The 23,036-nt window shown below is 37.1% G+C and overlaps 1 protein-coding gene across 4 annotated transcripts in view; it reads right to left on the bottom strand.

The window, feature by feature from the left end:
* Positions 1-17,946, bottom strand: part of LOC148942732 (diacylglycerol kinase 1-like) — a 147,596-nt gene extending 129,650 nt beyond the window's left edge. Inside the window, exon 1 of one of the 4 annotated variants that reach the window (XM_089102798.1) lies at positions 17,604-17,946. In XM_089102798.1, the coding sequence (XP_088958924.1) occupies positions 17,604-17,754 (151 nt within the window). In that variant the 5' untranslated portion in view covers positions 17,755-17,946. The remainder of the gene's footprint in view (positions 1-17,603) is intronic. The other 3 variants (XM_089102799.1, XM_089102800.1, XM_089102801.1) reach the window with 3 other exon arrangements.
* Positions 17,947-23,036: the final 5,090 nt, after the last annotated feature.

The raw sequence follows: 23,036 nt of genomic DNA, 5'->3' as shown, positions 1-23,036 counted from the left end.
GGAAATGTCATCCTCAAAGACCTAATTTCCAGAACTTAAAACTACGTTTAATAAAATGTTTATCTCAAAATTTTTATTGGATGTGTTTGGGGAAAAGGTGGGCGTGAGAGGGGGGTTTGTTGCCCTCAAATCACTTTCGACTGTTATAAATAGCACTTCGACTATTAAAAAGGGCACCCTTTGAATTTCCAATCGGATGAGCCTTTTTTTAAGTTTCTACGACAACGACTTCTATAAAAGCCTTATATGCCACCAGGGCATAACTTAAAACACTTGCCCTGAGGGTTGTGGGGGAGTGTCCTACTGAAAAACATATTTTTTATCTGGAAATCAACTACCCAGAACAAAATTAATATCACAAATTTTTGATTATAGGTTTTGGGTGGAACGATGGGCGTAGGGGGGGGCTATTGGCCCTCCAATCACTTTAGAATATTAAAAAGGGCACTAGCCCTTTGAAGTTCCAATCGAATGAGCCTTTTTTAAAATTTCTACGACAACGCCTTCTATAAAAACCTTATATGCCACCAGGTCATAACTTGAAACCCTTGACTTGAGGGTTTTTGGGGAGTGTCCTCCTCAAAATCATATTTTATATCTGGAAATCAACTACGCTGAACGCAATGGTTATCTCAAAATTTTGATTGAATGTGTTTGGGGGAATGATGGGTGTGGGGGGATAGTGACCCTCCAATCACTTTCTAATATTAGAAAGTGCACTAGCCCTTTGAAGTTCCAATCATATGAGCCTCTTTTGAAGTTTCTATGACAACACCTTCTATTAAAACCCTATATGCCTGCAGGGCATAACTTAAAACCCTTGTCCCAAGGGTTGTGGGGGAGTATTCCCCACAAAAAAAATATTTTCTATCTAGAAATCAACTAGGCTGAACAAATTGACTATCTCAAAATTTTGATTGGATGTGTTTGGGGGAATGTTGGGCATGGGGGGGCTAGTTGCCCTCCAATCACTTTCGAATATTAAAAAGAGCACTAGAACTCTCAATTTCCAATCGAATGAGCTCCCATTTGAATTTTATACGACGACCCTTTCCATATGAAGTGCCTCTAGGAAAAATAAATAAATAATAATAAAACATTGGAGCCGTATGGCCTTTACTATAGGCAACGCTATAGCGTTGCCTCTGAAAACTGAACTAGAACTTTTCCAATCAAATATTTAACAATCAAATAGTCCTGGGGGACCATTAAAAAGGGCACTAGCCCTTTGAATTTCCGAATCGAATGAGCCTTTTTTTAAGCTTCTACGACAACACCTTCTATAAAAACCTTATATACCCCCCGGGCATAATTTAAAACCATTGCCCTGAGGGTTCTGGGGAGTGTCCTCCTCAAAAACATATTTCCTATCAAGAAATCAACTAAGCTGAACAAAATGGCTATCTAAGAATTTATATTGGATGTGTATGGGGGAATGATGGGCGTGAGGGGGCTATTTGCCTCCAATTACTTTCGACTTTTAAAAAGGGCACTAGCCCTTTGAATTTCTAATCGAATGAGTCCTTTTTGAAGTTTCTACGGCGACGCTTTCTATAAAACCTTATATGCCCCCAGGGCATAACTTACAACCCTTGCCCTCAAGGCTGTCCTCCTCAAAAATATATTTTCTATCTGGAAATCAATTACGCTGAACAAAATGGCTATCTCGAAATTTTGATTGGATGTGTTTGGAGGAATGATGGGCGTGGGGGAGTGTTAGTTGCCCTCCAATCAGTTTTGACTCTTAAAAAGGGCACTGGAACTCTCGATGTCCATTCGAATGAGCCCCCTTTGAAGTTTCTAAGACGACCTCTTCCATATTAAGTGCCTCTGGGAAAAAATAATAAATAATAATAATAATAATATAACATTGGAGCCGTATGGCCTTTACTATAGGCAACGCTATAGCGTTGCCTCTGATGTATTACTCACAATTGGTATTATAGCTGATGGGACCAAAATGTTACCTGACCAATCAATCCATTATTTTTGTACGCTGTTCAATGATTTCACAGTTATTAAAATAATACTATTTATGTTTATGCATAACTTTTAAGATAATTTTAATTGTATACTGAAAGTTACTGATATCACAACTGGTGTAAGACTATGAAAAGCGTTATAGATTAGTTTGTTGTTGTCAGGTTACGTACTCTCTTTTGAATCCTAAATCAATGTTCTTGTTGCTTTTTAACTTAGCTTTTGTGTTTTCAGTAAAGTGCTAATTTTCTATAATCATACAAACACAGAGAATTATCATCAGTTGGTTTATTTGCACTAGTTTTATCGTTTTTTGCTAGATTGACTGTGAAGCAATAATTTGTATTTGTTTTAAGTTTCAATTTCACTCTTTACTTCCCTCACAAAAGCTTTGTATTTTTTTTTTAAATTAATCTTTGTCAATTTTTAATTTAAATTTAATGTAGAAGCAAGACTGAAATGATTTTTTTTCTAGAGGGCGTGCAGTCCCCCTCACATACGGAATAATTCCTGCTCGTTTTAAGTTTTAATGTTGCTCCTTACTTCCAGTTGATTTTTTTTTATTTAATTTGTGACGCTTTTTCAAATAATTCCAGAAACCCCCCCCCCCCCTTACCTTTGTAAAATTTATCCTTGAAAGTTCCCCCATAAGCTTTCCTTCCCATGGAAAAGTTCCCGTGAAAATCCCCCCCCCCTCGGTAAGAATCCCACTCTAAAAAATGGTCGTATGAATCAATATAATAAATACTAAGCTATCTTTGAACAATGAGCAAATTGAGTAACTCACACTAATTGCCCTCCAATCTTGTTGGCCACATAAAAAAAGGCAATAGAAATTTTAATTTCCATTGGGATGAGACGTTAAACATCTTTCTATGATATTCTGGCAACCCACTAGGCCTGATATAAAAGAAGAAAAAAAGGGAAACACATCAGTACTACCCATGCAAAAACAGTGATTTTTCTTTGTCGTTCAAGCTGGGGGACTGTAATTATCCTATGTAAGGTTTTCGACCTTGCGTATTCCAATTGTACAACTTTTCATTTCGATTTGACGCCATTTTCGAGAGGTTGCAGGCTCTTTTTCGAAATCACCATAAATTTGTTTCGCAATAAACTTTACTTTTCGGATTAACCGAATTAATAGTTACCATTTCTGAATCAATGTTAGAGGGCAATTTTTTCTCATTAGGCAACTCTTTTTCAAAATGCGTTTTTCAAATTTTGGTTACTATCAGCTGGTTTGCTCTTTTCTAGTCTGCAGTTAGTGCTGCAAGCGTCATTTAGTTTATTTTGGAATTACCCACGTTAGAAGAATTTGCACTAGAAAACATATTTGAAAAGGGAGATTCTCCGACAAATCATCTGTAAGCTATTTTTTTCTGGCGATAAACCCCAGTTTAGTAAAACTACATATTAGGAGCCAGTATCTTTATGGTAAATCTTTCTATTCTTAGAAAAAAGTCATATAAAAAAATCATTTTCTAGACGCGATCTGTAACATACCTGAGACGATCTTAGAGGCGATCTGTAACATACCTGACCGTTCAAATTCCACATTGTTCAGTCTCGGTCAAAGTAATTGAAAAATACCAAAGGAGCATATCTTTCCAAAAGCATTTCATTGTTTCTGGAACACTCTTTTGTTCCAAACTCAATGTTTTTGTTTGCTTACTTTCATCCGAATCAAACAAGCTTAAAGTGTAGGCTATACACATGAGTCTTGCCCAACAGTTTCAGCATTTTTGCATGGAGGTTAACCCGTCCCTCCCCAATAGTGTTTGTGAGATTGATCTTGCCTCCAGGCTAAGTCTCCACACCCAAATTTACATCTGTGAGGTGAATACTTTCAATAGAACATAAAAAGATAAAACTGGGAATCGGAAAGGTCTGCAAAAACGACAGTGGCACATACAGGCACAAAAAAAAACTTTAAACAAGAACTGACAAAAACCTGTGATAGTTATAGCCGAGGGAAAATGTATTAGTCTTTGCATGATGAAAATTTTTTTAAAGTAGTGTCAATTAGTACATCAAATTCTGATGCGAATTTGAAATTTTTTTTTAGATAAGTGCATATTATTTCACGAATAATCTATTAAGTAGTTCAAGTTTATTTCTGGGGTATATTCTAGTACTGACACCTTAGCAGCCAATCAATATACAGTTTTGGTAGCAAAAATATTCGTATTGACTATTTTGGTTTGGTGAAGAAAGGACCATATTCAAGGAAACTTTATCTGTCTTCAAATGCCAATAAAAAGGCCGGTGAAAACTTTTTAGGGAATATTGGCAGCCATTGGTAGAGGAAATACTTGATAGAGTAGGCTTTATTTGGTTTAGCTTAAAGCAATTTTTACTTTCTATAAAGACTAGTTTTGTTAAGTGCTACAATTTCCTAATAACCCTTTTACTAAAGGACCCAATTGGGTCTTAAGCCTGGAGGTAAGGCATCCCCTAATTTGTTAGAAAAAAGATATAGGCAATTTAATAGAACATCATTTATAAAATGGATGGAGTGAATTTACTTTATAGAATTGATTTTGGTCCCCTCCTCCTCAGAGTTTCAATCCCAAAAGGGCTAAAACTCGTAACCACCACTGGCTATGCCTTGAACATATGAAATAATAAAACTAGACATGATTTACATGGCATATAAGTGATTTTCACTTCTTTCGTATCGACGAGAAACTACATTTCTAGTTTAGCCTCACTAATTCCTGTATTATTAAGATTCTAAGGTTTTCGTATTTCGGTGTGATAACATTGAAATTGGCTCATGGCTTACTGTTGAATCTTGAAGTCTGAGTCTTATTGAGTGTAAGCTAGCTTGGGATCTATTTTGAATGGAGTTATTTTTATGGAACTAAATTTTGCTTGGGTTGGGTTTTCTCCGGGCCTAGTTTTGCTCAGCTTTATTTTTTTCGTCTTCCTTTTTCCCGTTTTGAGTCTTACTTGAACGTATTTTGAGTGTTTCTAGTTTTGCTTGGGTTGTGTTTTACGAGGGAAGAGTTTATCCTATTTGAGACTTGTTGGGTTCAATTTTGTGTGAATCGAATACTGTTGGATTGAATTTTGGGTGGATCGATTTTTTCTGAATTGAATTTTATAGGATCAGCTTTGCAGCCCAGGTTTATAAAGGGTGCCATATAACGCTTACCAAGGTAGACAGGTGCAAGTGAAGCTCTCTTAATAACTGTCATCGTTTGAAGCTATTAATACGAAAATGAAAGTAAGGTCAGTCGTCAGTATAAAGGCATAATAATTAAATTTCTTATTATCACTAATTGAAAGTCAAATATTAAGGTTTACTTAAAGAGTTGTATTTAATTAAAATATAGACTAAATTATAAGCAATAAGTAAGTCTTGTTGAATTTCATTTACTTAAAGTACATTGTGAGCTCTCCTTGAAATATGTACTCTTCGAAGATTATTATTCATTAGAAGACATTAATTTCTTACCTTAAGCATTAGTAGCCTACTTTGATCTTTAATTAAAACAGGACTGGTCTCGGCCCATGATTTAGTATTAAAATTAGTAAGGCTCGATACCAATGCTCTAATTGACTAAGCCAGTCTAGATTGTGTCCGACATAAGGCTTACCTAGGCTTCCGAACCCCAATTCAATATGATTCTACTAAGTCAATAAAACTTTGCTGGGGTGGCAGCCAAGGCCTTTACCCTTACTAACAGGCTGTCTCATTAATCTAGACTTTCACCCTCATAAAAGGGACGCTGATTGCACTACTATTCCCTGGAGACCGTGCTGCAAATATTGAGAATATAGATATTTGAAAAGTGGCTATCGATGTTTAACAAGTGCACCGTAGCTTATAAGCTAACTTTTGGGGATTCGAAATTTATGCTCAGGACTTTAATGCCTTTCGGAGGATATTACAAAAAATGAATCTTATGGTATATGTTCACTCTGAAACAAGTAATTTTGCGACAAGCCTTCAGCTGTAAATTACAGCACAAGGACAAGACAGTCGTGTCATTTGATTAATTAATCTCAGATCTACCCATTCACCGAGCCAGAACTATGTTATTACTTAAGCTTTATTGAAGAAGAGTTTAAACTTGCTTGAAAAATAAGAAAAGTCTCCTTTTTTCAACGAATATTCAACGTATTTTCCATCTTCAAAACTACGTAAAACTAAATTCAAAAATGTAGTTCGGTAGATGGATAGAACTCAGTCTCAGCTATGGAACGACAGGAAAATTGTCTTCTGTCCATACATATTAATTAAAAAAAAAATTTTCCACAAAATAAGTTTTTCAAAGAAAAGTAAAGAACTCCATTAAACAAAAAATGAGCAAAAATAAAATCAAATAATCTACCAAGCGCGAAACTACAAAAAATCAGCATCTATAAAAAAATGAAACCCAAACCGAAAATAAATTAAAATAAATACCACATTAAAACTCAAAACGACCAGAAATTAACTTAAGTTGGGCTCAAAACCCCTATGCCTTCCCAAGGCCAGAACATAATTTGCACTTTACTAAAAAAATATAAATGTTTTTAATTTTATAACTTTTATAAATCAAATAATAACAACATTTTGATTAATAAATATCAGTATATGCATATTAAACTGACAATGTACGTTCATTTGTAATTTTTGTGCATGTGCATTTTGTGCAAATGAATAAGCATTGTCAGTTTAATATACATTTACTGATATTTAGTAACCAAAACCTTAATATTATTTGATTTATTAAAGGTATAAAAGTGAAAACATTTATACTTTTTTCAGTAAAGAGCATATTATGTTCTGGCCTTGGGAAGGCATAGGGGTTTTGAGCCCAACTTATATTAATTTCTGCTCGTTTTGAGTTTGACTCGGTTATTTATTGTAATTTCTGCTCGTTTTGGGTTTCATTTGTTTATCGATGCTGATTTGTGGTACTTTCACGCTTGGTAAATTATTTGATTTTATTTTTACTAATTTTTTGTTTAATGGAGTTCTTTACTTTTCTTTGAAAAACTTATTTTGAGGAAAAAGTTTTTTTTAATTAATTTCTGTTCGTTTTATATTGACATAATATTTTCGGGGGAAAAGAAAACATCTTTTTAAATCTTTTCTTATTTTAAGAATTTATAGTTTGCCCTGCTATTTGTATGCTGAGGAACAATTTCAAGTAATATTTAATAAGAGACATCCTTTTACAAATATGGACACAAATAGTAGTGTTTAATTTCGTTTCATACCTCCTCTAGTTGACCTGAAATGGAAAACTTGATACCATTCGCAAAAAAATCTGTTTACTTTCTTTGATAGCTTCGATACACTTACGCTATTTTGATTTTGTTTTAAGAGCAGAAGCAGCCCCAAAAGTTTGAACATAATACCCTCGGTCGTTCTTGGGATACTGCTGAGATGTCTTATTGGGAATTAGCATTAACACAGTGCATTTTGATTTAATCTTATGGCAACTTTTAGTATTTAAAAATAATTTCAATTGGGAGGGGGGGCTTGGTAGGGGGATTGGTTTCCCTCCAATCACTTTCGACTATTAAAAAGGGCATCAGCCCTTTCTATTTTCAATCGAATGAGCCTTTTTCGAAGTTCCTACGACAACTCCTTTGATACAAAGCGCCCTGGTCTAAAAAACAACAACAACAAAAAATAATACATTATACCAACATCGATCTTTACTATAAAAATGTCATGCCTTCCAATTACTTTCGACTACTAAAAAGGGCACTAGGCCTTTTGAATTCCAATCGAATGAGCCTTTTTCAACTTTCTACGACAACACTTCCTATAAACATCTTATATGGCCCCAGGGCACAAATTACAACTCTTACCCTAAGGGCTGTGAGGGTGGTTGTCATCCTCTAAGACCTAATTTCCAGAACATTCAACTACGTTACACAAATGGCTATCTCAAAATTTTGATTGGATGTGTCTGAGAAAATGGTGGGCGTGAGAGGGGCGTTAGTCTTTATACAATCACTTTCAACTATTAAAAAAGGCACTAACCCTATCAATTTCCAATCAAATGAGCCTTTTTGAAGCTTGTACGACAACTCTTTCAATAAAACCTTATACACCCCCAGGGGCTAACTTACAACCCTAACCCTGAGAGCTGGGTGGGGGAGTTGTCATCATCACAGACCTAATTTCCAGAACTTTCTACTACGTTGAACAAAATGGCTATCTGAAAATTTTGATTGGATGTGTTTGGGGGAATGGTGGGCGTGAGAGAGGGGTTAGTTACCGTCCAATCACTTTCAACTATTAAAAAGGGCACTATCCCTCTCAATTTCCAATTGAATGAACCCTTTTTGAAGTTTTTACGACAACTCTATCATTAATAACCTTATATGCCCCCTGGGCATAACTTACAACCTTTGCCCTTGGGACTCTCGGGGGTTTTTCATCCTTAAATACATAATTTCCCGAACTTTCAACTACGTTGAACAAAATGGCTATCTAAGCTTTGATTGAATGTGTTTGGGGAAATGGAGGGCGTGAGAGGGGGTTTAATTACTCTCCACTCACTTTCGACTGTTAAAAAGGGCAATTCCAATTTCCAATCGAATGAGCCCCTTTTCAAATTTCTACAACAACTTTCTATATAAACCTTATATGCCCCCAGGGCACAACTTATAACCCTTGCCCTGAAGACTATGGGGAGAGAGTCCTGATCAAAGGTATATTTTCCTGAACTTTAAACTTCGTGGAACAAAATGGCTATCAAGAAATTTTGATCGGATATGTTTGGGGAAATGGTGGGCGTGGAAGGGGTGTTAGTTGCCTTCCAATCACTTTCGACTATTAAAAAGGGCACTAGCCATTTCAATTTTCAATCGAATGAGTCATTTTTGAAGTTCCTACGACGACGCGTTCAGTAAAAGCCTTATATGCCCCCAGGCCATAACTTACAGCCCTTGCCCTGAGGGCTGTGGGGGAGTTTCTTCCTCAAAAATATAATTTCTATCTTGAAATCCAAAAAACTGAATAAAATGGCTATCTAAAAACTTTGATTGGATCTGTTTGGGGAAAAGATGGGCGAGAGGGGGGGGCCAGCTGCCCTCAAATCACTTTCAACTATTAAAAAGAGCAATAGACCTTTGAATTTCCAATCGAATGAGCCCTTTCTCAAATTTCTACGACAAAGATTTCAATAAAAACTTATATGCCCCCAGGGGATAACTTATAACCCTTGCCCTGAAGACTGTGGGGGGAGTGTCCTGCTCAAAGGTATAATTTCCTGAACTTTAACTGCGTGGAACAAAATGGCTATCTCAAAATTTTGATTGGATGTGTTTGGGGAAATGGTGGGCGTAGAAGGGGTGTTAGTTACCTTCCAATTACTTTCGACTATTAAAAAGGGCACAAGCCATTTCAATTTCTAATCAAATGAGGCCCTTTTGAAATTTCTACTGCAACGCGTTTTATAAAAACTTTATATGCCCCAGGGCATAACTTAGAACCCTTGTCCTGACGGCTGTGAGGAGGTTGACATCAAGCCATATGTTCAAGACCTTAATACGCCTTTTAACAAAAGGGCTAACAAACCTTTTTTAGTGGAGGGGGGGGGGGGATGGACGGGCGTGGGGGGGGGCTAATTTCCCTCCAATTACTTTCGATTATTAAAAAGGGCACTAGCCCTTTGAATTTCCAATTGAAGGAGCCTGTTTTGAAGTTTCTAAGACAACGCCTTCAATAAAAACCTTATATGCCCCCAGGCCATAACTTAAAGCCCTTGCCCTGACGGTTGTGAGGGATTGTCCTCCTCAAAAACATATTTTATATCTGGAAATCAACTACGCTGAACAAAATGGACATATCAAAATTTTGATTGGATGTGCTTGGGGGAATGATGTGAGTGAGGGGGGGGGGCGAGTTGCTCTCCAATCAGTTTCGACTATTAAAAAGGGTACTAGCCCTTTGAATTTCCAATCGAATGAGCCTGTTTTGAAGTTTCTACGACAACGCCTTCTATAAAAACCTTATATGCCCCCAGGCCATAACTTAAAACCCTTGCCCTGAGGGTTGTAGGGGATTTTCCTCCTCAAAAACGTATTTTCTATTTGGAAATCAAATACGCTGAACAAAATGGCTATCTCAAAATTTTGATTGGATGTATTTGGGGGAATGAGGGGCGTGGGGGTGCTAGTTGCCCTCCAATCACTTTTGTTTATTAAAAAGGGTACTAGCGCTTTGAATTTCCAATCGAATGAGCCTGTTTTGAAGTTTCTACGACAACGTCTTCTATAAAAACCTTATATCTCCCCAGGGCATAACTTAAGACCCTTGCCCTGAGGGTTGTGGGGGAATGTCCTCCTAAAAAACATATTTTCTATTTGGAAATCAACTACGCTGAACAAAATGGCTATCTCAAAATTTTGATTGGATGTGCTTGGGGGGGGGCTAGTTGCCCTCCAATTACTTTCGACTATTAAAAAGGATACTAGCCACCCTAATTTCCAATCGGATGAGCCATTTTCGAAGTTTCTACGACAACTCCTTCGATACGAAGTTCCCGGGTGGAGGAAAAAAACACATTGTGCCCACATCATTCTCTACTTAGGCAGCGCTAGCGCGCTGCCTATGATAAACTGTAGGAGAGCTGAAAATAAGACACCAAAAATTGCACAGGGGAACATAAAGCCCAAAATAAGGAATTGATAAGCCTTTGAGTTATGTAGCTTCAATTCCATGACCTAGAATTAGGGCCAATTTTCTTATTTTTTAGTTTTTTGGAGAATAATCCCTCGCCATTCAGATGACTCGAAGATATTCCGTATTTTACTGCAGCCCCTCCTAAGAGATTAGCAGAAAAAAGGAAAACAAACACAAATAACGACCAATTGGCGAATAACAACCCAAGACTGTTTACTATACAAATAGGGGTCATATAGCAAAACGTCATATATGAAAACCTATGGACACCAATTAACTGACGTCAAAGTTAAATTTCAAAACAAAGTTTAAAATTCTTGGCTGCCTAATGGCACATGCTGTATTTCAATCAGTCATCATGTCGTCGTTTAAATCTGTAAAATCTTGACGTTTGTCTTCAACGCTATGAAAGTTTATGCGTGAAATGTTTTGACTTTTCCTGGTTTTTAAGGTGAAAACAGACGCAAAATATTAAAATACCTTGGACAAATATACGGGAATTTCACATCAATCCTTCTTTCGGGGGTTGGAGGGTATTTTGGAGGGGTAAAACTAAAAAATGGCCCTCCAGTTTACGTATCTAAAGAGTGAGGGAGAAATGACAAAATAATTCAAACATGAAATAAAAATGAATTTTAAAAGGGTGGTCAAAAACCTTTTGACCAGCTTTTGCGATGAAATTTTCACTCTTTAAACTTTAAATGTTAATCTTTCGCTGAAAATCGCTGATATTATTTTGAAGTTTTGAAATTTAATTTTGATACTTTGAATCTAAATTTTGAAAGTTTACTCTCCATTTGAGTTCAACAAAAAGAAGTAAATAAATCACTGAGTTAGACCTATTTTCATATCTGAAACAGATATACGCATCTGAAAGAGACCCACCCCCCTCACAGGGGCGGATCTCTCAAGAATTTGCCTAACCATAAACCGTGACTACAAACTGCCCTTCAGTTTGAGGAGCTGAACCCTTCGGGAATTATAGCCGTGCAAACAACACAGCATAGCTCTGGATTTTGATCAGTGGAGGGTAATTCTGCTAGATTTTATGTGTTTTGACGGGCTGAATAACGTCTTCCTAGATATGTTATTTATATTGGACTGTCTCTACATTGTGGTATAATATTTGCAGGCATAAATATATAATAAGTGTGGGGATATTGACTTGAAATTGATTGTTCAGGACGTCGACTGTTGTTGATAGGGGAGCATCACCCAGTGCTAAAAAACCATGTACTCGCCAAGATTAGCCAAGGCTTGCACAAAGAAATTATTAGTACCTGACGCGCAGTGCACAGCTGAGGCATATATACACCTCGGCTGTGGTTAAGTGGTAGGACCTATACCTTTTCTTGAGGCCATAACAATTTCAGTGATTTAAATAAAGTGAAAATTACGACATGGAACAATGTGATCTTGAGAAAACTATTATATTGAAATTTTGACTGACAAGTTAAGATATTTTGAATTAGACTTGTTAGAAGTTTCAGAAACTCTTCCCCTAGGGTTAAGAAACAAAAAATTGGGTAATACTGATTATGCTTATTCAAGTAGACAGGATGAGGCCCACAGGCAGGGTCTAGGCCTCGTGAGGAATATGAAAGCTTCAAGTGGATAAATTCACTTACGTGGGTAAAGATGATGGACGTAGAAAATGTGTAAAAAGAAGAATAGGTAAGGAGCATGGTTTTCTTTCGGAGTTGATAGAATAACTGTCCAAGGATAGCTTTATATCATCGTTTGACTGGCATTATATCACATACAAATTTGTATGAAAAACTGAATGTCCAGTGTGTGAAATATGAAATCCAACATCTCGAAAATAAGTTCTGCGAAAAATATGGTCCGATCCCATTTTTGGGGCTTCAAAAAAGAAAACTTAAAATGACCAAATCATGATTTGTGGATTAAGGATAATTACTAGAGATTTTCGGTTTTCGACCCAAGCAGCCGAGCAAACACTACGATGGTTCGGACACCTACTTCGAATGCCTCCACACATGCCTGCGAAAACTATCCATGACTTCGACCCTGTCAAAGCCGGTTGGAAGTGACCTCGCGGCCGACCGAAGAAACGATGGTCTGACACCCTGTCCGAGTTCCTGACGATGGCAAATATCAGGTTGAGTGATTTGCAAACGCTTGCCATGGACCGAAGCGGATGGAGGAGGCAGACGCCACTCTCTACGCCGAGCAGCGCCCGGCAGGAAACATAAGTCAAAGTAAGGCAAGTGCTTTTTGCCCTCCTTCTTGGACAAAACAAAAAGCAGATTATCCTAGAACACGGTTATAAGATAGTACAAGAAAGGATATATAAAAATTGGAACTTCCTTGGAGGAGATAAATAGTGAAGCTGTTATTATATTAGCGTGTTGGAGGAACGTGCGCAGTTGTGTTGGCCTTAGGCAGCTTGGTGCAGCAGTGAGTTGTCAATGGTATTAGTAAAACAAGCAACTGCGTGCAACAGGACAAATTTCAATGGGACCTGATGTTTTGATATGGAGAACTTTTTTAATATTGTTTGTTTTCTGAAGATTCAGTACCAAAAGATTTCATAAAATCAAACATACATTCTTTTTTATTTGAACAGACTGATTTTTCCTTTTTATTGAGAACGTTGAAAAATTTTAAACGTGAATTAAGATACTGTTCTATTAGCTACAAGACACGCAAGATAAATGATAGAAGAAACTAGTCAAACATGTTTCTTTCAACGAACAATTCCTATGCTGAGGATTGGAAACAGTGATTTATCAATGCGTTTACAATATTTAAACTTTTGCTTTTTGGGGTTTAGGGGAAAAAAAGGTACATAGGTTACGTTAGGTTACGTATTTAATATATGCTATGTTTTATCCCCCCACCCCCCTGATGTGCAAATATACAGCCAAAATTTGTGGTACTTGAGCATTAGATGGTCACTTCTTTATACTGCTAAAGAAGTCAAGTTTGGTTAATGCTAATGAAATAAAATAAAATAGGATGAATATATAATAGTTTATAAGCAAATGTGGGCTATATATTTGCACATTAGGGGGGTTGGGGAGTAGAGCATAGCATATATTGAATACGTAACTTAACCTAACCTAACCTAGGTACCTCCCCCACCCCTAAAATCCGAAAAAAGCCAGGGTAAAAATCGTAAAAGCAAAGAAAAACCCGCTTTGCATTACCTGTATTTATAGCGGTATCTAGCAGTTGACCCGTCTTGTGGGTTTTTCGTGACTGGTTTCCTTGCACAATATATAAAAGTGACCATCTAATGCTTAAATACCAAATTTGTTTCTAAACTAAAATATTCTCATCCTATTTCATTTTATTTCATTAGCGTTAACCAAACTTCCCTTCTCGCGTGTCTTGTAGCTAATAGAACAGTACCTGAATTAATATAGTTATGGTTCCTGAGTCTATTTTCCAGGTTTCTTAAATTAAGAAAAACCTTGCGTTAAATGAAAACGGAGGCCACTAAGGCATCATAACGCCAATAACAGAACTTGCATTGTGAAAGGCCACTTAGTCGTAGTCTGGATGGCAGGGCACAAGGCTTCACCTAGCTATGTGAAAGTGTTAGTCCAATACCTTTGACAGTACCTTTGCGCTATATGGCTGCTGTGATTCATGAGGGATTGAATTGAAAATAAGTATTTTGCAGTAGGCATCAAGACATGGCTAATTGTAGAAAAAATGGCACGGGTAAATGGCGTTAAATGGCACGGGTAAATGGGACCAGAGTGATTAGATTTCCCCGAATTGGAAAAGAATGGGAACCACTGAAATAAGAGATGCTAAAGAATTTTTAGTTTCTTCGTTTCAGAATAACTTTACTACTTTACACTTTAGAATATCTTGTAAAGTAACTTTGTTGCAATTTAGAAAAAAAAACAAAAACAGAATGAAATTCACTAAGCGCTATAGAATATGGCGTGAGTGACTAAACACCAAATACCATTCTTAACGAACAAAGTGTTTTGGCTCAACTTAGCAAGCACATTTTGACCATGAAAGAGCTAATATCTTACTTTTCTGATGACAAAAAGGAATCAGCTTGTCCCTTCAAAGAGATATTGCTTATGGAGGAGGTCAAGACCCCCTCCCCTTCTGTTTAGTAATGGGAGGAAAATTGTTTAAATATTAAGATCGTAAAATTGCAATTGAAACCGTAAATACTAAACTTTCCTTTCGAGTTTTTACAAAAAAAGATTGTCCTATTTTTGAATGGTTTTAGCCACGGTGTATGTTCAAAAATGCGTACTATTCAGTTCATTTGGGTACTGGTTAAGAAATCGGTAAACATGCGATAAGGGAAGTTTCATTTAATTCTAATGAAATAAAACTATATAGGATGAAAATATATTAGTTTAGAAACAAGTTTCGGCTATATATTTGCAAGTAGGGGGGGGGGGGTAAGCCATAGCATATATTAAAGACGTAACCTAACCTAACCCAACCTAGTTACCTTTTCCCCCCCTAAACCCAAAAAAACAATATTTTAAATACTGTAAACGCAGTGAAAAAGTTACACTAACTCCAGGTTGGGGTCTGCTGGACCCCAGTTTATAAAAATTCAAAAAAAATACCGTTTTAAATGTATTGCCATTTCGCTTACTAAGCACTCAGATATATCAGCTAGAAACACTAAAATACAAAACTCATCCCACTAGTCGCATTTGAAGCATAGGAACTTGGCATGTTCCATACACCCCCTTTTTTTACATGCACTGCACGTATACTTTGATTTTTTGTCCTTTCTTCGGAGGCAAATGATGCAACAACCTTTTCGGTCATTGGAACCTGAAGAAGACACCTGGGGGACGTTTTCAGCTAAAAATCTTGTAATGTTGTTGATCAAGAAACGCAGTTCTCGTGGGATAGTTTGAAGGGTTTCTCTAATCCTAAGTTGTGGGCTGATGAGGCATTTTCCTAGCTCTAGCAGCATTTTTCTTCGGGTCAAGCCATTTTCTTGGGGTCTTGAGTAGCTCAGAATGACGTTGGTATTGACTCCAGCTATGTTCATGATCACATGCCACACCACCAATGACCATCTTCTCGTGCTGCAGCTGATCGTGTAATTAGAATAACTTTGGTCTAGAGAGTCTACTCTACTTTTTTTTGGGTTGTACGTCACGGTTATCTCTAGTTTACTATTCTTTTCATCAATATTTGTGAAAAGTGTATCGATGAAGCAAGAATTACTGCTTGTTTTTCTTTGGAACAAACGACACCAGGGTCAGATGGTCTCTAATCCTGAAGATTGATGAGTTGGGTTCCCATGTATGACTAGCAAGGAAATGGGTGGGAATTCTATTTTGTTGTTTCTCACTGTGCCTAAATAGGTAATTCCCAAGGGTTTGAGCATTTCCATAAACTCTACAAATGTGAACCAGCAGACAGATAGAATCTGGCAAATGTAGCAATGAACCGCTAGGCACTGATTTTTTCATTCCATACTTTGTTCGGTTTTGAGGGAATGTACATCTTAAATTTGCACTGTCCTCTAATTGCAACTAGTATTTCATCAAGTACTCGCCTGGTCAGTAATTTGCTTTGTAGTCAGTGACAAAGAGGTCAAAAACCTCTTTGATGGGAGCTAAAGGTCCACTTCTTTCGTGGCGTGTTTGCCTATTATTGACCCGAAGACCACTTTCGAAATACTCGAATCGCTTCAGGCTCAACGTAGTGCGGAAAATGTCCCGCACACACCCATCACCTCCAAAGATAATTTCGCAATCCTCACTGCCTCACTTGAATACTCCAAAGAGATAAAAAAGGCCTAAAAAGGCTTGCATTTCTTTGAAGTCGACTGGGTATAAATATTTCTGACGCATTACGATTCCCAAAGTATTAGGAAGAGATCCCAGTTAAAAAAAAAGAAAAAGAAAAAATTAGCATTAGAGCAGAGACTGTTAAATCAAGTAACTCTTTGTTGTGTTAAATAAGTCTTTTGTTTTTTTTGTGTTTACCTATGTTTTTTTTTTGTAAATTACCAAGACCAATTTTATTATTTTAAGATAAACACAATTTGGGTAAACTTTTACAGTGAGCTTATTTTAAATTAGGTCTTTTTTTTCTTTCTGATTTTATTTCCCTTTTTGTTATATTTTGTTCCAGGCTTACAAACGGATTAATTTTATATCCATTAGTTTTACGTTTTATCTTTTATCAATCCAACTGTCATTATTTCTTTATTATTCTACTATAAAATTCTCTTGGTTTCTCTATTTTACCCAAATTGTGAAATTACATAATTTTTGTACAAAACCAGTGAAAGAAATGTTAAGGTGAAACTAAAATAGTCACACAAACCAAGAAAGGACGTTGCATCAGCTGAAGTCAAACCCAGTTTAGGTTATAAGGAAAAACGCAGGTTTATTGTCCAGTACTTGCTCATTCAAAGCATGCTTTAATTCTTTTGGTTTTCAAGAGCCAATTACAATATTCTTCATTTCTGAAAGACAAACAACCTGGTCTTTTAAAAAAATGCTTATACATTAAATTCCTAAAGGGTCTAGCCTGGTATTATTTTAAATAGCTTAAAACGAGAGTAATTCTTCTCTAAAAAGCTTATAAAAATAAAACTTAGTTTATCTACTAAGTCAAAAAAAGTTACACAAACTGCAGGGTGGGGTCTGTCAGACCCCAGAGCCCTGTATCTACGCACCTGTAAGTGATGTCAAGATGTACTTTCACCTCGGTTTAGAGCTCAACTGGTCCGAAGAATACACATGATATCAGCCTCCTAGCTATACCTGGTGGTACGAGATCGACAAAACACTGTGAGCTGGGGTCTATTAGACCCCACCCTGCCAGTTAAGGGTTAAGCATCTTCCCTATATAATATATGGCGTGTTTACCACTTTTTTTATCCAGTACCTATATATATATATATATATATATATATATATATATATATATATATATATAATAGGTATGTATATTGAGTTAAAAACTATTTTATCTTGCATGAACTGGACAGAAAACTTACAGGAAGCGAGATCCTGGAGCTGCTGAAATTCTGCAGGTGATAGCTTCTCCCATCTTCTGGTACAAGGTTTCTCCTCAATATCACTGGATCTAGAGTCACTATTGCTAAGCGTTCTTCTTTCTTTCTTTTTCCCTTTAAGCATCACCATCATAAACTCATTCCAGACCAAGAATAGAAAAGCTTCCAACAACAATGTTCACTCCTCTCTTGCCTAAGGGAAACTGAACTTTTCCGAGCATGACACATTACTACGAGAGAATATTGACTAGTTAGTCTGTAAAAAGAAGAAGGGTGTATCAGAATTGGAAGTAATAAAAACAACAAAAAATAGGGAATAATTACGAAAATAGTGTTCCTCCGTCTTTAGAGATAGAGTAAAAAAGACACTTAGAAACATAGTTTCTCGTTTCCAAGGTTTCAATTACTCAACGCCGATATCTCTTGTAAAAACCAACATGTGGGCAAGGAATCCAACGCAAAGTCAGTTCCATTCTCTCGCATTCATTAAAAGCGCAATTCCTTTTTCATTATCCATAGAATTTTTCCCCTTATTTATTTAAATGGATTTATTGCTTTGGACCCGAATGATCTTGAATGCTGTGGTAAGAAGAATCTTGGCGGTAGCATTTTCAAAACACAAAGAGGATAGACACATAGAAAAATGAGATTTTGACAAATGTTCAAAAATTGAAAAAAAAGGTATTATTTAAACATTTTGACAGCATCCTGTCAGGGCAGAAACGATAAAATAGAGCCAATTCGAGATTTAAGGAATCAAACAGTTCGTGGTAACGAAATTTTAGTAAGAAATGATTCGTGCTAATAGTAACCGAAACGCTAAAAAACATAAACAAAAAATCAAGGTAACGATAAATATATCAAAAGAATCAGCTTTTGAGGGCAGTTCAAAATATACAAAATTCGTCAAATTTAGTCCTATCTCCCAAAACAGCGAGTGATCTTGATGAAAAGTGCACCATCAAATTCAGCATATCAGAGAACTCAGTTGCAAAGGTTTCCAACCGATAGTAGAAAAAATGCAAAACTTCGCATTTGCGGGGTATAATATTTAATCTCTAATCTTCCTTCATTCCTGAGAATATGTTTGGACTAACGCTGTATTATGGAAGCTATGGCGTGATAACTCCCTTCTTACTGTAGGAAAGAAGTTTTCTGTTTAACTTAAAAGATTACATGTTATGCTTACTGGAACAAATGGTGGAGAGGTGGGGAGCATCATGAGCCCTGTCAGGAAATTCTTAAGGGGGAGGGGGAGTAAGCACTATCAGCAACTCCGTTGTTTTTACTAAAAGTTACATCTGAGGAGGGAGTTACCTTAAATCTCTTAAATCTGAGGAGGGATTTACTACTCCCAACTTCCAATTCCGCTTTCTACATGAGTTTATATTCGTAATCAAGTGTTTTGAAAATGATAATCATCCCTGAAAATGTCCATCTCCAAATATTTAATAGAAGGGGGCTTGAAAGATCGGGAATGCTTTATAGGCCACCTTCACGATTTTCAAAGAGAATTTTTCGAGCAATTTCTTTTATATGCCTCCCATGGGCTCCGGTAGGGGGACATGGGGTCATTTTTCCCCGGACAAGAAGATATAAGAACATGTATGCAAATAGGAAAATGAGAAATATTGCAATGTAACTTTTAGTAAAAACAACGGAGTTGCTGATAGTGCTTACTCCCCCCTCCCCCTTAAGAATTTCCTGACAGGGCTCATGATGCTCCCCACCTCTCCACCATTTGTTCCAGTAAGCATAACATGTAATCTTTTAAGTTACACAGAAAACTTCTTTCCTACAGTAAGAAGGGAGTTATCACGCCATAGCTTCCATAATACAGCGTTAGTCCAAACATATTCTCAGGAATGAAGGAAGATTAGAGATTAAATATTATACCCCGCAAATGCGAAGTTTTGCATTTTTTCTACTATCGGTTGAAAACCTTTGCAACTGAGTTCTTTGATATGCTGAATTTGATGGTGTACTTTTCATCAAGATCACTCGCTGTTTTGGGAGATAGGACTAAATTTGACGAATTTTGTATATTTTGAACTGCCCTCAAAAGCTGATTCTTTTGATATATTTATCGTTACCTTGATTTTTCTGTTTATGTTTTTTAGCGTTTCGGTTACTATTAGCACGAATCATTTCTTACTAAAATTTCGTTACCACGAACTTTTTGATTACTTAAATCTCGAATTGGCTCTATTTTATCGTTTCTGCCCTGAAAGGATGCTCTCAAAATGTTTAAATAATACTTTTTATTTCAATTTTTGAACATTTGTCAAAATCTCATTTTTCTATGTGTCTATCCTCTTTGTGTTTTGAAAATGCTACCGCCAAGATTCTTCTTACCACAGCATTCAAGATCGTTCGGGTCCAAAGCAATAAATCCAGATAGAAATTATGTTTTTGAGGAGGACACTCCCCCAAAGCCCTCAGGACAAGGGTTGTAAGTTATACCCTGAAGCATATAAGATTTTTATAGAAAGCGTTGTCGTAGAAACATCAAAAAAGGCTCATTCGATTGGAAATTCAAAGGGCTAGTGGCTTTTTTAATAGTCGAAAGTGATTGAAGGGCAACTAACCCCCCTCTCACGCCCACCTGGTCCCCAAACACATCCAATAAAAGTTTCGAGATAGCCATTTTGTTCACGCAGTTGAAAGTTCTGGAAACTAGGTATTTGAGGATGACCACCCCCCGCCCCCCCCCCCCGCCTTCAGGGCACAAGTTATTCCCTGGGGGCGTATAAGGTTTTTATAGATAGCGTTATCCTAAAAACTTGAAAAAGGGCTCATTCGATTGGAAATTCAAAGGGCTAGTGCCCTTATTAATAGTTGAAAGTAAGTGGAGGGCAACTAACCCCCCTCTTACGTCCACCATTCCCCCAAACATTTTTGGGGGAATTCGTATCGAATTATTTTTTTTCCATACAAGGGCACTTCGTATCGAAGGAGTTGTCGTAGAAACTTTGAAAAGGGCTCATTTGATTGGAAATTGGAATAGCTAGTGCTCTTTTCAATAGTCAAAACTGATTGGAAGGCAACTAGCACTCCTTCCACGCCCACCATTTCCCCAAAGACATCCGATCAAAATTTTGAGATAGCCATTTTGTTCCACGCAGTTGAAAGTTCTGGACATTAGGTCTTTGAGGATGACAACCCCCCCCCCAGCCCGTAGGGCAAGGGTTTTAAGTTATGCCCTGGGAGAATATAAGCTTTTTATAGAAAGTGTTGTCATAGAAACTTCAAAAGTGCTCATTCGATTGGAAATTGAAAGGGTTAGTGCCTTTTTTTAATAGTAGAAAGTAATTGAAGAGCAACTAACGCCTCTCTCACGTCCACCACTTCCCCAAACACATTCAAGGAGGACACTCCCCCCACAACCCTCAGGGCAAGGGTTGTAAGTTATGCACTGGGGGCATATAAGGTTTTTATAGAAAGCTTTGTCGTAGAAACTTCAAAAAGAGCTCGATTGGAAATTCAAAGGGCTAGTGCCCTTTTTAATTGTTGAAAGTGATTGGAGAGCAACTAACCCCCATCTCACGCCCACCTTTTCCCCAAACACATCCAATCAAAATCGTGAGATAGCCATTTTGTTCAACTTAGTTGAAGTTCTTGAAATTAGGTCTTTGAGGATGACAACCCCCCCCTCCACCGCCGTCAGGGCAAGGGTTGTAAGTTATGCCCTGTGGGCATATAAGGTTTTTATTGAAAGTATTGTCGTAGAAACTTCAAAAAAGGCTCATTCGATTGGAAATTCAAAGGGCTAGTGCCCTCTTTCATAGTCGAAAGTGATTGGAGAGCAACTAACCCACCTCTCACGCCAACCTTTTCCCCGAACACATCCAATCAAAATTTTTAGATAGCCATTTTGTTCAACGTAGTTAAAAGTTTTAGAAATTAGGTCTTTGAGGATGTTAACCTCCTCAGAGCCCTCAGGGCAAGGGTTGTAAGTTATACCCTGGGTTTATATAAGATTTTTATAGATAGTGTTGTTGTAGAAACTTCAAAAAGGGTTCATTCGATTGGAAGTTAGAAGGGCTTGTGCCCTTTTTAATAGTCGAAAGTGAGTGGAAGATAACTAACCCCCCTCTCACACCCACCATTTCCCAAAACACATCCAATAAAAATTTTTAGATAGCCATTGTGTTCAACGTAGTTGAAAGGTCCGGAAATTATGTCTTTGAAGATGACACTCCCCCCACAGTACTCAGGGCAAGGCTTGTAAATTTTTCCCTGTGGGTATAAAAGGTTATTATAGAAAGTGTTGTCGTAGAAAGTTCAAAAAGGGCTCATTCAGTTGGAAATTGAAAGGGCTAGTACCCTTTTTAACAGTCAAAAGTGATTGGAGGGCAACAAACCCCCTTCTCATGCCCACCATTTCTCCAAGCACATCCAATCAAGATTTTGAGATAGCCGTATTGTTCGACGTAGTTAAAACTTCTGTAAGTTAAGTCTTTTAGATGTTAAACTCCTCAGAGGCCTCAGGGCAAGGGTAGTAAGTTATGTCCTGGTGGCATATAAGATTTTGTAGATAGCGATGTTGTAGAAACTTCAAAAAGGGCTCATTCGATTGGAAATTGAAAGGGCTAGTGTCCTTTTTAATAGTCAGAAGTGATTGGATGGCAACTACCCCCCCCTTTCACTCCCACCATTTCCCCAAACATATCCAATCCAAATTTTGAGATAGTAATTTTGTTCAAGGTAGCTGAAAGTTCTGTAAATTAGGTTTTTGAGGATGACAACCCCCCAGTCCTCAGAACAAGAGTTGTAAGTTATGCCCTGGGAGCATATAAGGTTTTTATAGAAAATATTGTCGTAGAAACTTCAAAAGGGCTTATTCGATTGGAAATTGAAAGGGTTAGTGCCTTTTTTAATAGTACAAAGTGATTGGAGAGCAACTAACGCCTCTCTCAAGCCCAACATTTCCCCAAACACATACAATCAAAATTTTAAGATAGCAATTTTGTTAAACGTAGTTGAAAGTTCTGGAAATTAGGTCTTTGAGGATGACAACCCCCTTAAAGACCTCAGGGCAAGGGTTGTAAGTTATGCCCTGGGGGCATATAAGGTGTTTATAGTAAGTGTTGACATAGAAACTCAAAAAGTGCTCATTCGATTGGAAATTGAAAGCACTCTTTTTAATAGTCGAAAGTGATTGGAAGGTTTGACATTTTCAAACAGTTCGTGGTAACGAACTGTAAGTAAGGAGCGATCCGGCTCAATGGTAACCGAAACTCTAGAAAACGGGTTTCTGATAACAATAGATACATCAATAGAATCAGATTTCAATGCTGATTTTAAATATATAACTTTCATCAAGTTTAGTGCTACCCATCAAAAGTTACGCGCCTCAGAAAATTTGGCTGATTTTCAAAAAAGGGGGAAAGATCCCCTAAAAGTTATGGAACC

The sequence above is a fragment of the Artemia sp. Qi Xiang Cuo genome, chromosome 16, assembly GCF_049724085.1.
Source record: "Artemia sp. Qi Xiang Cuo chromosome 16, ASM4972408v1, whole genome shotgun sequence".
NCBI classification, from domain to species: domain Eukaryota; kingdom Metazoa; phylum Arthropoda; class Branchiopoda; order Anostraca; family Artemiidae; genus Artemia; species Artemia sp. Qi Xiang Cuo.
This window is presented reverse-complemented; position numbering and strand designations above follow the sequence as displayed.